Raw genomic sequence first — 16,641 nt, forward strand, 5'->3', positions numbered from 1 at the left:
TTATACATTACAGCGGGCAACCGCTGTAGATGAAAGGCAAGTTAGAGGGGGTGATTGCGGGTGGAGGCGTCCGGTACTGCCCACTAGGGCATGTGCGCTCTGTGCGGGCACACCGGCCGCACTTTCCTAGTTACGTCCGTGTAGATGATGAAAATAAGAACAAACTAGTTAAGAAAAACATATTGAGCTTAATTCACATTATCTTATAGAATTTCACGAATTAAGCCCTAAGCGTAAACCAGCAAGAGTCAATATGAATTCACCAAGTACGCCATTAGGCGTAATCCAGTAGGAGGCTACGGACTCAATGTAATCTGAAAAATATTAATGAACCAGAGGAGTAATACTCCTATTCAGCCATTTGGAGGTGATGAAGCATCTATAGGGAACGGTGATAGTGATAAATCAAAATGAGATCTAGCAGCCTGTAGGGTGTCAAAAATAACCGGCTTACCATCCAACATCACCCTCAATTTTGCCGGATATTGTAGGGAAAATTTGTAATGCTTTTCAAAAATTTTCATAATGAGACTTACAAATAGGACTAAACTCACTCCTCGGGGTTTGCAAGGTGGGGGCATGGGTGGTCACCGTTCTCTGAAACAGGGGCATGTTGCCCCAATTTTCCGGGAGTGATGAGGCCATGATCTGTGTTTCGGTGGATGCAGATTTCCTGGCCTCACAGCTGCCAGGATGTCACGATGGTTGCGATGGTGATCCCAGGCTGCGACCTCGGTCGCATTGCTGGGATCGCAGATACAGCAAGCAGGTGTCTGACAGACACCTCCTTGTGCATTAGCATCTTTGATGGACGGCATTGCACAGCCAGTTGTGTGCGGCTCTGCAATTCTGTCCATCTCTGACTCAGTTCCTCCTAATCACGAAACAATCGCATCGATAGACAATTGAATGTTATCTAACTTCTTATCCATTTGTTGGAATAAGGGTGAGTCACAGGAAGGCATATTAGAGCTAGGATAAGAGGTGCCAGCTGCAGATGATAAAGGCTGAGATTCTTCTAGCAACTCCATCACATGAGCAGGAGAATGCCTACAGTAGGTGGTTGTGGTTTTGGAGTAGTTGGTCTATTTGTAGCCATTCTCTGTGGTAAAGGTGAGGCTCTACTCTAAAATTTGTCCATACCATGCTAAAGAACAACATTTATGAAAATCCACAGATATAGCACCCCCTCAATGAGAGGACTATTTATATTAAATCAGATATTAAAAGGCATACAATGGTGTAACTTCAACATTACCCAATGAAAGAAGTATGGTTATTATTGTAAGCCATGAGAATGTTGTAAGGAATTCACTAAATGAAACAGACAAATCTAGAACCCAGATCAGGTAGTGGAGTGATTCTTTGTGTGACACACGTGACATTTACATACATTCAAGTACATGAACTGTTTCTATACCACAATTTTTTTTATTTCTGGTGCCCAATTCTTAAATACTTAATTGGTAGAAAATATACACCAGAAATAATTTCACTTCAGTAAACCGTTCCTTCTGTAATTTTTTAAAACCCTGAATGATGCTCAGGACTCAGAGTCATAGAGTAATATATAGACACACAATCAATCTCAAAAGTAGGTTAATGGTATAGTGAAAACCAATGCTACACAGCATGTAGAAACGAAATATAGGATACACTATAACAATAGAATCTTAATGTGTCCCACATAGAAAGACGTTAGTAGACAATAGTAATGAAAAATCTTTTATGGATGTGCACAATCCAATTCTGTTGAACTAGGTGGACCAGAGGAATTCAAGATGCGTACAGGGATCCGCCACCAGGAAGGATTTCAGCTGCCAACTGCTCATTGGACACATCACCAGCTCCTTCCCCCGGGCAGAATCAAGATGGCAAACTTCCCCTGTTCCGTTACAGATGCCCGGTGTCAGGTATCACAGGTGAGAACAGTGCAAGGAGGGGCCTACCAGGATTGAATAAGGCAGCTTCTGCACTCCAAGGCTCTCCCACTGGAGATCTTTTGCCACTCAGCACCGGGTCAGGATAGGGCTTCACTTAAGGCAGGGTGTCCCTCTGCACAGAAGGTAGACGGGACCACCACTCTCCGGGATAGGCTTCTACCCTGTCAAGATCACCTCCACTGACCCACAGGACCTCAGGAAGAACTTCTGCCTCAAATCCCCAACAAAGAGGCCAAGGTAAGGGAGCGGGCACCAGGGAATATTGATGGGGTCTACTGATCCTGACCAGCAGTTCTGTGGACGCATTGTGTCAGATGGGGTGTCAGCAGTATGCAGACGTGGTCAGCCATTGGTCGAGGAAGGCCCACACCACATGGCCCAAAGAGCAAGGACCAGACTCCGTTGGCATAGATACTCCGTCCAGCCCACAACTAGTATCAATCGGCAGCACACCCTCAGGGTGATCAAATGGAGAAGTTAGAAGATGTTAGTGGCCATTGAAAGTCATCCCTCGAGCCAAGCTTTTGCCCTTCTGCTCCACGGGAGGTTTCTGACCTCCCTGAGCACGCCTTGGAGCTGAAATGGAGAGCACACAATGCCCTGCCCATCGGACATCCAATATTATGGGATATTTAATGATAAAATAGTTGATCTAAACTCCATAAAATATGTATATTATAAACCTAAGGCTTAGAAAATCTTCAAAAACCCAGGAACTCCCGCCATTGAAAACTTCTTCCTGGAATTAAAGATCAAGAAAAATTAATGTTAAAATTTAAACCAATGTTAAAATAATGTTTAAAAAAGTGTGATTTAATAACTATATATTTTTTAACATGAGCTATTGTAGCTCTCGATGTAACACAGAGTGACCGAGCAATATAACAGCAGGGAGTTGCTCTGGGAATGCAGAGTGTTATCCCCACATCTACTGAGGGCCTGATTCAGCAGCGATCGCAACTGTGATTGCAGCTGCAAATTTGCACAGAACGCAGCTGCGAAAAGAATGCAGCTGCGAAAATATGCTAAAGCTTGTCAAAGCTCCGCGGACATGAAGATGCCCACTGCTGCTTTCTCACATCTGTCCAATGTCGCTCTTCTGTGTAAACATTGACCACTCGCATAGCATTTACACCAGGTCTGTCCTGCCAGAGACAAGAAGAAATAGTGGAGTGTATACCCATGCGCTAAAGCAGCCAACAGATCAAATAACCTATGATGTTGTTCCCGCAACCTCAGAATAAATACTATCTCTATGCAAATTAGATGACTGTTATCATGTCGGCGCTCTAATAATGAAGCAATAAAAAATGGAAAGTCAATTCCTATTGCACAATTTCTATATAATCAAACGTCTTATCCTCAGAAGATTGTGAGTCCTCTGTTCAGAGAAAGCTTGTTCAATCACTTCAAATCTTCTTAATCATGTCATCCGTGGACAAAGGTGTGGATGTGTCTCTCAAAAAAATGGAGAGAAAGCAATACATAGCATAATCTCCTTTTTAATAACGAGTAGACACATAAAACATGTAAACACACGTGACATATAAAATCCTTAATTAGAAGAAGAAAATACAATTACCATCAAGGCTTTCAGAACTATACAAAAGTTCTGGATAGGTATGTATAGCAGAAATCCTTAGACCCTACAAGTCTCTGTGCACGCCGTGGGCTTTCAAGCTGCATATGAAATCGCAGTGGCTAATTTATGCACATATAAGCAACGGTGTTGAAATGCACAGACACGCCTGCGTTTTTCCGACCACTCCCCCAAACACTCACAGCCTGTTACTCACTCTGCGCTGGATTTTTCTGTGCATGTGTAATCGCTTATATGCATGTGCAATGGCTAACAATCGCGCGTTCTGTGTATGTAGTTACATATGCGTTCGCTGCTGAATCAGGCCCTGAGTCCGTAAGCAGAGTAACTACACTGCATAGGAACCAGAAATCTGGGCTCTGCACTGCATAGTCAGCAGAGGTCTGGGCATTTATGTAATAGCCTGCGAGTTGCAGGAACTGGTGCAATTCCAGCAATTTAGCCCGTAGAGTTTGGTTTTGCTTATTAAATTATTAGCGCTTAAAATCTATGGGCTAAATTGCCAGAATTGTGAAGGTTCCTGCACCTGACAGGCTATTACTAAAGAGTCCTGGGGTCTGTGCTGTATGGGAACCAGAGGTTTGCAGCGATGAAGCTATGAATTCCACAGAAGTCGCAGAGACAGGAGTTTTGACTTTCTCATTATCATTGTGGAACTATACAAATGCATACCTCAGCTTTCCCTTTGTGCTCCACCTTTGCGATGGAGTGTACGCGCACCAAGATGGCCACTTTCTGGCTGCGTGGTCCATGCAATTGCGATGGAAGAAGTATACAACAATGACGCAACATCGGTCGCACCATCAACATTTGTTGTAGCCTAGGATTTACTTTAGCTACTCCCCTCTAATCCAATTAAACATGGCCTCTGCAGTGGATTTACACTTGGGAATACAGCAGCGCTCTTTCAGACTTGCCCATGGCAACACATAACATGCCCATGAAACGGCCCCTTTTTGCGATCACTTTAGTTCACCTCCCAGTCTCCACCATTATATGCCCAGGCATTGAAACAGACAAATCTCAGGTGCACAACTCCAAATTATTAATAATATATATATAAATGCAATAAAATTTTGCAATCAATAGAGGTTTTTAGCATAATCATGGCCAGGGTTATTTTTATTTTTATTCTTTATATGCAGCCGCAGCTACTCCTAACTATCTCTTTACACTGCACTTTTCTTACTATGGTGGTGCTCTGGGGCAGCTTGGCTGGGCCAGTTTTTGGGGGGTCCTGCGCTCTGGATTTGAACCCTAGTATGTTAGGGACCTACCCGAAAGAGGTTACCTGGATATGGTGGGTAGGCCCATAACCTTGGCCATGATTATGCTAAAAACCTCTACTGATTGCAAAATTTAATTGCATTTATTTTATATATATTATTAATAATTTGGAGTTGTGCACCTGAGATTTGTCTGTTTCTGTGCCTGCAATTAGTCTCATCAGGTAGCACCTCCCATCATATTTATAGTCAGGTTGTGCAGTCCAGAAATCTTTCCCATATGCCCAGGCATTGCAAACCCCTTTGCCAGTGTTAATGATCCTATGCACATTGGACACTTGGGTTCGCAGAAGCAAAAACTTGCTCAACTATGTACAACATCGGCATTGTGTCCGTCTGAATCAGGCCCTATGATATGTATTGATACTGCATCCTATCCGTAATCTCTCCATTTCATAAATGCTGTTTAGAACACATTACATTATATTGGCCCTAGACGGTTTGGATCCTATTAAATAACAAACATTATGAGGCTTTCATAGAACTAAACTGAATTCTTCATCTTCATCATTTAGGGCTGTACACAGCAAATACTAGCAGACCAGCGTTTAGGACGGACACGAGTGTTGCACAGTTAATATATAACTCATAATATACAATTAAAATTTCTGACTATACTACACTTAAAATAGGTCTGTTGCTTTAGCTCTCACTATTGTGCTTTGCAGTTTGTGTTGCATCTTGGTCCATTAAAGAGCAGCAGACACTGGATGTAGTCAGCATCCCGGCATGCGGGCTGCCAATGGTCTAAATACCGGCGCTGAAATCCTGACTGCCGGCTTTCCGAAGGTAAGTATCGTGAGTTAGGGGAGGGTTAGGATTAGGGATTAGGGTTAGGCACTAAGGGGAGGGTTAGGGTTCGGCACTGGGGAGGGAGAGTTAGGTTTAGGGTGCAGGGACGGGGAGGTTAGGTTTAGGCATTAAAGGGGAGGTTAAGTTTAGGCACTGGGGAGGCAGTGATAGGTTTAAGGTGCGGGGAGGTGGAGGATAGAGGTTTAGGCACTAGGGGGAGGGTTAAGGTTCGGCACCGGGGAGGGAGAGTTAGGTTTCGGGTGCGGGGACGGGGAGGCTAGGTTTAGGCACTAGGGGGGAGGTTAAGTTTAGGCACCAGGGAGGTGGTGATAGGTTTAGGGTGTGGGGAGGGGGAGGTTGGGTTTAGGCAATAGGGGGGAGGTTAGGGTCAGGCACTGGGGAGGGAGGGTTAGGGTAGGGAGAGGGGGAGGGCTCGTATATTGACCGGCAAGTGTCGGTATTCTAACCCTGTCGGTATGCCAGCGTCGGGATTCTGACCACCGAGATCCCAAGTGCCGGCATACCATACCCATCCCATTAGGACATGAGGGCTCTATTTAATAGCCTGCATGGGAGCAAATGAACCTCTATTTTTAAAGTGGCCATAATTTAAAATGCAAACTGTCCTGTTTGCCTTTTAAAATATTGCTGCTTTAAAAATGACTAAGTGGCCGAAATTGTGCTTTTGAGTATATTCCTATTTAGCTTACCTCTGATCTTTCCATTTCCATTTTCACTTTTTTCATGTAACTGATTTTCATCTGTCAAGTGGATATAAAAATCAGGATCCATGAGAGTCTCAGGAACATTTACATACAGAATATAATAGCAGTTTATTTTTATTCTTGCAGTAATCAAATTATATTGTAGTGAGCTCTAATAGCACTTTACATAAAACAATACATTTCACGTGATATTACATTTATGAACAATTTACCTACATCTGCTTCGCAGTCACCAAATATTTTATCTATTAATGGCACACTGGCCTGAGTCACACCTAATGCCCATAGTCACACAGTTCAGCAATTTGTTTTGCTGTTGTGGGTGCACAAAAATCCCTAAAGTGTTGTACAGCCCACAGTGTGTATGCACACATTATTGATTGCAACTGCAATTACGCACACAATAGGTTGCTTGTTGTGTTCGGTGCATGCGTATGTATTGCAGTGCGCGAACACTCCACTGCGATCGGGACTGTGATCGCAGTGACTACGATGACCCATCGCAGAGTGATTGACAGGAAGTACCCTTCGGGGGTGGTGACGGAGGGGGGAGGGTGGTTTAAAAGCAGGCATGTCAGTGCTTTTGAAAGCCATTACAAGGGCATGCATAAATTAGCCACTGCAATGTCATTCGCAGATTGGGCTTTCACTGCATGTGATGAGGTTAGCAATGTCTGAGTAAGGTCAGACCTTGTGCAAGTGTGCGTGAGGCTCTGATTGTACTCATTGTTTTGCGGTCATGCTAAGTATTACGGATGTGTGTATGGTAAAGTGGACGTCCTTATGTTAGGCTGCGTCGGCATTGCAATTGCAATCATTAGCATATTTTCGTAGTGAGACTGTGTGCATAAATACTGCTGTGATTGCAATAGCGATCTGTACTGAATCAGGCCCAGAGTCACAGTAGCAAATGAGAAGCACAACGCATGAAATGTGCTGCCCGTTTCTGGGTGGTGACTGGGAGGTGGCTATTCAGATGCATGGAGATGCACCGTTTTATGGGCATGTCATATACCATGTTATGGGAGTGTTGCTGAAGAGGTTGCAAACTCAGACTCAGATGCTTATATGCTCATATTGGAGGTCATACTCTGATGGAGATTCTGCACCTAGCATGGGGCTGGTGCAAGTTTTGATGGTGTGACCGATGGTTGCATATAAAGGCGCACCAAGTGGTAGTACAGCTTTTAAAGGCACTTAAAGTGGGCGTCTCCGTCAAAGCACAGTCAGATGCATGGCTGTATACAAGGGGAAGGGCTGATACTAGCATTATCATAAAGCCACAGATGTGCCTACGGCAACAGACACTAATGCAGACACAGTGGCATGTGAATCAGAATCAGGCACACAAACACATGCAATCACAGACTCTATCAGTGGTGGCTCCAGAGGTGGGGTGGCAGCGCAGCCCAAAATTCAAATAGGGGAACCACAACAACTGGCAGTGAGTCCCGGCTATCGATGTTTGGAAGGGCAGTTGGTGTGGCTCCCCTATTTGAATTTTGTGCTAAGCTGCAGCCTCACCTCTGGAGCTGCCACTGGAGTGGATTCTATGACATGACTAAAACTGTGCACAGTGTGGGGGTGATACAAAGGTGGACACTATTGCAGTAGCGTCTTTTGTCGCAGCCACTACTGCGTCTTTATGCTAATGCCATGGACAATGGGTAGAAAATATGGGCTCTGTGGAAATTAAGGATAATATATATATTTCACAATATGCCCCACAGCGGTGGGTAACAGGGGGAGGTAGAGGGTGACGGGGGTGGCATAGAGTGACAGGGAGAGGCTGAGGGTGACATGGAAAGGGTGATGGAGAGAGGGGGACTGGGAGAGTGTGACAGGGAGAGGCAGAGGGTGACTTGGAAAGGGTGACAAGCAGAGGGTGATATTGAGAAGCAGTGGGTGACGGGGAGAGGATGACAAGCAGAAGGTGATAGGGAGAAGCAGTGGGTGACAGAGTAAAAAAAGAGGGAGAAGGGCAGTGGGTGATGGGGAGAGGGTAACGGAGACAAAGAGGGTGACGGAGAGTGGGTGAAAGGGAGAGGGTGGCAGGAAGAGGCAGTGAGTGATGGGCAGTGGGTGATGGAGAGAGAGAGAGTGTGACAGAAAGAGCGTTACAAAAAGAAGCAGAGAGTGATAGGCAAAGGGTAGAGGCCAATGGTACAGTATGTTAGGTTTCTGAAGGAGGAAGTAAAGGGGGTAAATTTAGCTGAAAGGGTTCACGCGGACATGGAGAGAAAGAGAGAGAGACAAAGAGAGAGAGAGAGAGAGTTAGTTAAGTGTGAAGAACTGACCTTTCACGGAGTCTGACTGTAGTGTAGTTGCTGTAGCACTCCTCTCCTCTGGTTTTCACGCCGGGGTCAGTCACTAGATTGTGACGTCGGACCCCTGGGTGGTATGGGCGGCGGCTGAGGAGGAATGGGCACCAGAGATGAAGCCAGCCACTCAGATCCCACATCCCCTGGCCTCTAAAGCCCCCAACCCTTTACACATCGGCTGCCTCACCACAGAGAGGATGAGGTAAGAGGAGGGGAGGAGAGCAGACAGTAGGAGAGGAGAAGAGGCGTGCCAGACTGCCTCCTCCTTCTTTGCTATGGCCGGCCGTAGGAGCCACCTAAGCCTGCTCAGACCACGAACTCCCCGGCCTCTAAAGCCACCACCCCTCAGACACTGGCTGCCTCACCGCAGAGAGGATGAGGAGGGGAGGAGAGGAGACGATAGGGGAGGAGAAGAGGCGAGCCGGACCGCCTCCTTCTTCTTTGTTATAGCCGGCCCCAGTGTAATGAGTCAGTGTGTCTCATTATTATCACTGCTGTCATTGCAGCGGGCATGGTGGGCACTGGTGCAATGCACCGGCTGCACCAAAGATATGTCCACAACTGAGCATCCCAGATGATCAGGGCTGGATTTCGGGGGGGGCCCCTACGCGGGCCCTAGGCAGTCGTCCAGGTTGCCTAGCGGTAAATCCGGCCCTGGCCCTACCTATTTTGTCAGTCCCGGGCCTCACAATTTCTGATAAACATCTGAGCGATGATAATGGGTAACAACAAGTAAACTTTGTTTCTTTATGGCAAGATACAATAGTGTTTGTGAGTTTCCAGGTAACCACACCATATGGCAGGAGAACTACAATAAATGTTTTACAAAGCATGACAATTTCAGCAGCTAGTTAGCAGTGGCTTCTCTGCACACCAGAACTTAGGTGGGCACTGTACACTGAGCAGGTCAATAAAACCATTAGCAGTTTAGCAGTGGTAACAGGAAGTGGCAGCAAAAAAAGCAGGGGTGGCCTTGCCATTTTCGGGGACGTGTCAGAGCCTGTGTCTGTGATCCTGTACGCAGATAACGTGGTTCCGACAGCACAGTTCAGGGGGCCATTCTGCCTGACCATAGGGCTACTCAGATGCCTGATTATCGAATGGTTTGCGACAGGGGCTGCTTATTTGTACACACTTGCTTGGATCTGCAAAGACGCTGGTGGGCATCTCAATACCTTTCCACCCGGCTACAGCATTACCATATTTTCACACAGCAGCTGCGTGCTGGGATCACAGCTGTGAATGCAATAGCGTCAATTCTGAATCAGGCCCAAAGTATCATAAATCATGTGTTTGAATAAGTCCTCACTGAGAGCTTGTACCCAATATACCATGAGGTGGACTGAACTGTACATGGGATAACAAAGACCATGAACTTGAAACCTTTTGGTCATTATAATATTCAGCTGCCAAAAAAAACCCCTCATCAAATCTTTCCCTAAGGCATGACAGGAATAATGGTGGCCAGTGCACACAAGCCTCAGTGTAACTTACCTGGAGAAACTGTATTTCTCTCTTCGCAGCATATGACTCCTCCTCCACTCTCTGTGCTTCTTTCTAAAAAGAAAATGTTAGGTGAAGAGCATTACTGAGCAGAACAACACAAAACACTTGGTCAAGAAAATATTTATGAAATGAGGGCCTGATTCAGAGGCGCTCGCTCTGAATCAGGGCGGGCGCTGTTTTTGTTGTTGCGGCCTCCTGGCTGCTCGCATAGCTGTGGGTGACCACCCACAGCTATTGCGAGTGGCCAGGATGATGGTCGTGATGGTCAAGACCATCGCGACCATCGGACTTGCAACGAGACCCTTGTGGTAGGGTCTCGTGGCCGCAAGCCCCAGAGAGCTTCTGGCTCTAATAGAGCCGGAAGCTCTCTCACTGATATCATTGGTGATGTCAGTGGGGCCGCCCACAAACGGCAGGCGTTCGCTTGGGAGTGCCTCCATTTGTGAAGCCACCCCCCGGCCATGCCTACAAAATGGGGCGAGCTGTTGATCAACATCGACAGCCGCCCCTTTTGTAGTAAGCCACGGAGCAAGTGCTTTTTGCGCTCACTCCGGGGCTCGCGCATGTGCACTGGGCCACCATCGACCCGCTTGCGAGCACTATGCGCTTGCGAGCGGGTCTGAATCAGGCCCTGAGTCCGTCTGTGTCACAATGCAGTTCCACCAATGACACTAGAAGTCTCTTCTCAAACAAGGCAAGAGAAGTGAGAATCACCTTTTGAATTAAGGGTTCTTAAAGATAAATAATACAATCAACACCAACTCCGCTAGTACAATAAAATGCTGGGAAATACATCCACCCAATTAGATTTCCCACAATGTCCGCCATTGTCCTGTGATTACCTCTTTCTGACATTATACTGTTTGTATGAAAGACGCCTAGCAGGGGCACCAAGGGCTAGAAATAGAATGCGTCAGAAAGTGGGTGATCTCTGGAGCCCAGGTAGGTAACATTTAGGACCTCATTCAGAGTCGGTCGAAGCGGCCGCACGGTCGTACGCCACCGATGTTCGCTATACTGCGCATGCGTAAAGTTCGCAATGCGCGTGCGCAAACTGGCCGCTACGATCAGAAATTTCTCTCTCCTTGAACACAGCCAGGTCAGTAGTTTGAGTGACAGATGGAGGCGTTTGTGGGTGGTCACAGGGGAAGGGGCTTGAAAACGGGGGAGTGGAGATCCGAACGCAGGCGTGCCTCATTATGCGAACGGCGTTTTGTGGGAGTGCATATGGTTTATGGGAGTGCATAATTAACAAAGTAGCGTCACGGCACATGTGATATGGGAGGTTTTTACACTGACATGATCGTAGAGCTTAAGAGAGAGTATGGTCAACCTTAAGCTCTACGACCAGTTTCGATGGTCTCGATTAATCCTTATATGCCCGGAGATGACGTGCAATGCGTACGAGAAGGGGGCGTATTTTTTTGTCTTCCGACCGCTTCCTCCCCTTGGTCGGCCAGCTACCAATCCGAACTTAGGGACGCAACTTGCGAGGGAATCATTTGCATATCCGGCCCCTTTTCCCGTACGACCGTGCGGCCGCTTCGACCGACTCTGAATGAGGTCCTTAGTGTAAGGATTTAAATTTTGTGGAATTAGCCTCTAAATGAAGCAACACATTAGATATCCTCATTAGGGCTTTCACACCTATGACCAGCTATGCAAATAATACAAGGGTAGCTATAGTCTTATTATAGATGTACACCAGGATAGCAGGCTACATATGTATGGCTTTTAATTTCATAGATTTAGAAATGTATTGTGCAAAGTTGACATATATGTTGTCTGTACCAATGAGCAGGTCCACCATCAGGGAGGGACTGCCGGGACTAGAGTCCTGGCCCCGGACACTAGCAGAACGGGGGTGGGGGGGTCCGTGCCCACTCCTACCACCACTGCACAGCCCGCACTAACCCCCCCAATGGACTGATTCCCCATCCCCTCTTCAAGCTCAGATTGCAATGGGGTGGGGCCAATACTGCAAGCCCTGACCCCATACACCAGCAAAGCGTCATTTCGGACAGGTCGGGGCCTAATGATGTGAAGTCTCCGCCCCCATTAATAACCTGCTGTTGAATCAGTAATAAGTATGTATGTGTTTTAGCATGTGTATGTATGTTGTAGTGTGTATGTTTCTGTATGTGTCTGTAGGAGTGTATATATGTGTATGTATGTGTTAGTGTGGATATGTGTATGTATGTTAGTTTCTATATACTGTATGTGTATGTATGTGTTAGAGTGTACTGCATAAATGTGTATGTATGTGTTAGTGTGGACATATGTATGTATGTTAGGGTGTACATATGTGTTAATGTGTATATATGTGTGTTATATATAATATATACATGTCAGCTATATACTGTATATATTATATATATATGTGTGTGTTTAATAAACTGTCGAAGCTGGATAATTGGCTGAGACAAGATCAGTATAAACTTGGATCGCAGCAACGCCATCTTGCGACTGGCCACAAGACGCCATCTTGGAAATGAGATCGCAAGAAGCCATTTTGCGAATGGCCGCCTAAGCGCCATTTTAGATAAACTCACACTTTAGTACATGTGGCTATATTACTATTAGCATCATGCGATTGCATCTGTGACCATCGCCATAAGTTACGGCGATTCATCAAAAGCCCATTTCATGACTTTACATAGTTTGGGTGCTCTGGATAAAGTGTGTTTATTATTATAATTCCCCTAAAGGATATATTTCAGAAATGGCTGTACAGTATGTCAAAATTGGATTGCATTAGCTAAACAGAGCAAATGGCCACGTGACAACTAGCCTGTGAAGACAAGCTTCATGGACATAACGTCTGCTCTCACTCCAGATGGCCCTGCTCGAATACAGCAAGAGGGTCATTTGTAGCACCTTACATTAGCAGGCTTCCTACAATAAAATACCTTCAAAGCCAAGAGTGTTATCTGAGGTTTGGGTCTTGTAGCTGTGCTAATTTGCATCTACACAGGCCCTGGGAGAACAAAGACCAGTATTTTGGAGCCTGAAAAGGGTGGGGGCTGCTGGGGCATGAGCAAGTCATGGAACTATAATGCTCAGCATTCCACACTGCTAAATGTTCACTTCTAGGGATAGCTGAGAGCGAAGAAGCTAAGACTTCAGATCAGCGTTATCTCTGTGCTCTAATGAATTCACGTGCCTGTAGAGGCTCATGCTATAATTGCGTAATCACTGTGAGTTTAAGTGAGATTTAAGTGCACCATTTCTCATACACACATTAATACGCACAATTGCGCTGTTAACTAGTCGCATATTAGCGAATGCATAAGACCCTGTATAGAAACGCTGAATATTAGCTCCATGCACACGCATCTGCCCCAAGTTAACTAGCGTCTTTACATCAAACCCCACATACTCACACATTACATATTCACATACAAGGTTCCATAAGCTTTAAGGTATAAGATTCGAGTATGCACATTTATTATCATTGCTAGGAAATAAAGGTTATTTCGTAACTAAGGTTTTATACGTGATAAGTAAGCCATGTTTGGTATTGTACTGATGCGTACTCTCTCAACAGTATTCCGGTAATATCGATGGAGAGATCGCAACATGCATTCTCAACTTATGGACCGCAGAGACTTCAAGCAACAAAATGTACATTATATGAACAACTGTTAGGATTTGCATGAGGCGGGAAAGCAGGGACCACCAGTTGTTAGAGGCTGGATTGTGTCTATTTGAACTAACCTGTTAAATGCCTTGTAACATACGCCCTCTCCTTTAGGACCAATGGTATTAGCAACAAACTTCTCTATTGTGTTGTTTATTCCTGGGGGTATAAATATGTGTGCTCTGACCCTGGGTTCCTAGTCTTCGTGCTGAATGCTGATTGACGAGGGGTTTCTTGCTGATGCCTAACATCTGGACCAGAGAGTGCTGCATATGTATAATTGTACTTGGGTCTGTATTATCTCTTTGCGCTAAGATTATATGAGGATCATAGCGTGTAACTGCTGTACTTTTACTTGAATAATACTTTGTGCTTTGGAACCACAGGTTCTAGGTCTGGAGTCTTTATTTACTGTATGACTGCGTACGCAAATTATCGTCATCCTTAGAAGTTTATAGGAAGGATATTAGAAGGTATAGGCAGGGGTATTTATAAGGTTCAAAGACAGAATCCTTAAAACACACACGCACACACATATATATATACAGTATATAAATATATATATATGTATGTATTGTGGCAGGGGCAGCAGGATTTCACTGGTTTAAATGTGGAACAGCAGTTGAATATCGATCCAGTCCAGGTTTTCTTTAAGGTTAGAGATGAACTGCAGCGAGCCTGATTAGTAGCACCTGTTATCTAGCTTTAAAAATGTTGTTTGTGCACAGGTATGGTGATCCAGATGGTGAACTAGTCACCCAGGTTATAGGCCAGGGGGTGACAAGTGTTAGGGATCCTGGACCTGTGAGTCCACTAAAGAACCCCCCCACCCCAGAAAATCCTGCATTTGCCCCTGCCCTTGTTCAATAAAACACTGGAAGGAAGAGGTCAGAGTAGCTGTGGCGTGTGAGGAGCAGCATCAGCCAGACCTGGAGAAGTAGAAGCCAGAAGGAAGCAGCATTCTTCAAGGCAATAAGGTAAGTCATGACTCATGAGACTTCACAATAGTGGTGGGAGGGGTGGAGGGGCCCTGCCTATTTTGTCAGTCCCGGGCCCCACAATTTCTGATGGCAGCCCTGCCAATGAGGTCATGTCAGCACAACACTTTGGATCCTTCCCCGTCCGCTTGTACTTGCACTTACATGACCAGAGGGCCATGCTGTGGAGAATGGAGAGCGCTACTACGCAGACTCCTTGTTGATTCTTTAGGGATGCTTCATTCCCTATTCCAAGATGTCCACTAAGTACTGCGCATGCGCATCACCATCTTGTTACTGTGTTGAGTGTCACAGTGGGAGACAGAATTCTTCCACTTAGCTCCAGTGAGTCCCGGTACTACTGCTGACCAGAACGGTATTCCAGCATCCCTGCACCATTATCCGCATCAGCAAACATTAAGCAGCTGGTGAGCTGTATGTTACCCCTGCTCTGTTCAAGCTCCGCTCCATGTAACAGTGAGTACAGCTGTACACATTATCTCTTCAATAAAACCAATATGCTAGTTAAGCAATAGAGCTGTTCATTGTCTCAAGGTATCCGCTGGTGTGTACAGAAATTCTGCTACATCATCAGTCCTGGGGCGGGTTGCAGCAAATCAAGAAATGCGATCAAACCCTGAAAATGCGGGTTTGATCGCATTTCTCATATGCACCAGGCTCCGGAGTGTGATGCACTCGGCTTGGTTGCAGTGGGTAACGTCATCTTCCTGATGGCATTACCCTATAGAAGACTTTGGGCTTCTATCGAGAGTGCTGTGGGAGTGATCCAATCAGATCCCTCCATCGCAAAGGGCCACTCTTACCGAGAGAGTGGTCCTTTGTGGTGCTGCACCTGAACTTCCTATTTAGACCAGCCACACAAGTTCCGTGGTGCCAGTTCATCAAGCCAAGACTGCCTCAGTGTCTGCACTCCGGATCATACTAGTATTCCTCATGTTTCCTGCTGTCTCTAGATCCTGTTCCCTGCAACCTCATATCCTCTTGTTTCTCATGTAAGTTATCTGGGACATTAATCTGCTTCACCAGAGCTCAGCTTTCCAGCTATCCAGGACTTGTCCAGTTATTGCCACCTATGGGATGTAGTCGGCATCGCCGCATGCAGGATGACGACAGTCTGAATACCAGCACCGAAATCCCTACAGTATCCCGACCGTTGGCATCCCGAAGGTAAGTATCAGGGTGTTAGGGGGACGTTAGGGTGCGGGGTTAGGGTTAAGCACTAGGGGGAGGGTTAGGATTAGGGTGCGGGGAGGGGGAGGTTAGGTTTAGGCAGTAGGGGGAGGTTAGGTTTAGGCACCAGGGAGGGGGTTTTAGGTTTAGGGTGCGGGGAGGGGAAGGTTAGGCTTAGACACTGGGGGGGAGGTTAGGGTTAGGCACCGGGAAGGGAGGGTTAGGGTAGGGATTAGGAAAATACTTACCTTTAGTTCTATGGGTGTTGGGATTCTGGCTGTCGGGATGCCGCTGTCGGTATTCTGACCAGCGGCATCCCGACAGCCGGGATTTCATACCCAAACCCTACTTGCTTCTTGTGACTTCTTCCAAGTTAGCAAACTTGGGCACCACAACGCATTTCTAGTATTACATTTATCTACCACTTGGGACTTTATTTATTACATTTATCAGTTATCCGGACTCTGTTTATCTAGTGTATATAAAGTATCTGCCTTTTGGGACATTGTTTTACCTGCTTGACATACTGCTCTTACAATCCAGGACTGTGTTGGTATTTTTGCTGAGGCATATTCTTTAGAACTACCAGTGCCTTCCAGATTCTCTGCACTGCTCTGCAGCACACTAGATCAGTGCCTCCAATCATCTGTTCTAACCTGT

General features: G+C 45.9%; 1 protein-coding gene across 5 annotated transcripts in view; it reads right to left on the reverse strand.

The window, feature by feature from the left end:
- Positions 1-1,345: 1,345 nt before the first annotated feature.
- The window catches only part of LOC148540716 (uncharacterized), a 62,027-nt gene continuing 46,731 nt past the window's right edge, over positions 1,346-16,641 (reverse strand). For 4 of the 5 annotated variants that reach the window (XM_088442836.1, XM_088442834.1, XM_088442839.1 and 1 more), the window contains 3 exons: positions 10,162-10,224; positions 6,332-6,382; positions 1,346-2,682 (listed from right to left, as the gene is read on the reverse strand). In XM_088442836.1, coding sequence (XP_088298962.1) covers positions 2,596-2,682; positions 6,332-6,382; positions 10,162-10,224 — 201 coding nt within the window. In that variant the 3' untranslated portion in view covers positions 1,346-2,595. The remainder of the gene's footprint in view (positions 2,683-6,331; positions 6,383-10,161; positions 10,225-16,641) is intronic. The other variant, XM_088442835.1, reaches the window with a different exon arrangement.

Source organism: Taudactylus pleione, unplaced genomic scaffold (genome assembly GCF_031769625.1).
Source record: "Taudactylus pleione unplaced genomic scaffold, aTauple2 ptg000018l, whole genome shotgun sequence".
NCBI lineage: Eukaryota > Metazoa > Chordata > Amphibia > Anura > Myobatrachidae > Taudactylus > Taudactylus pleione.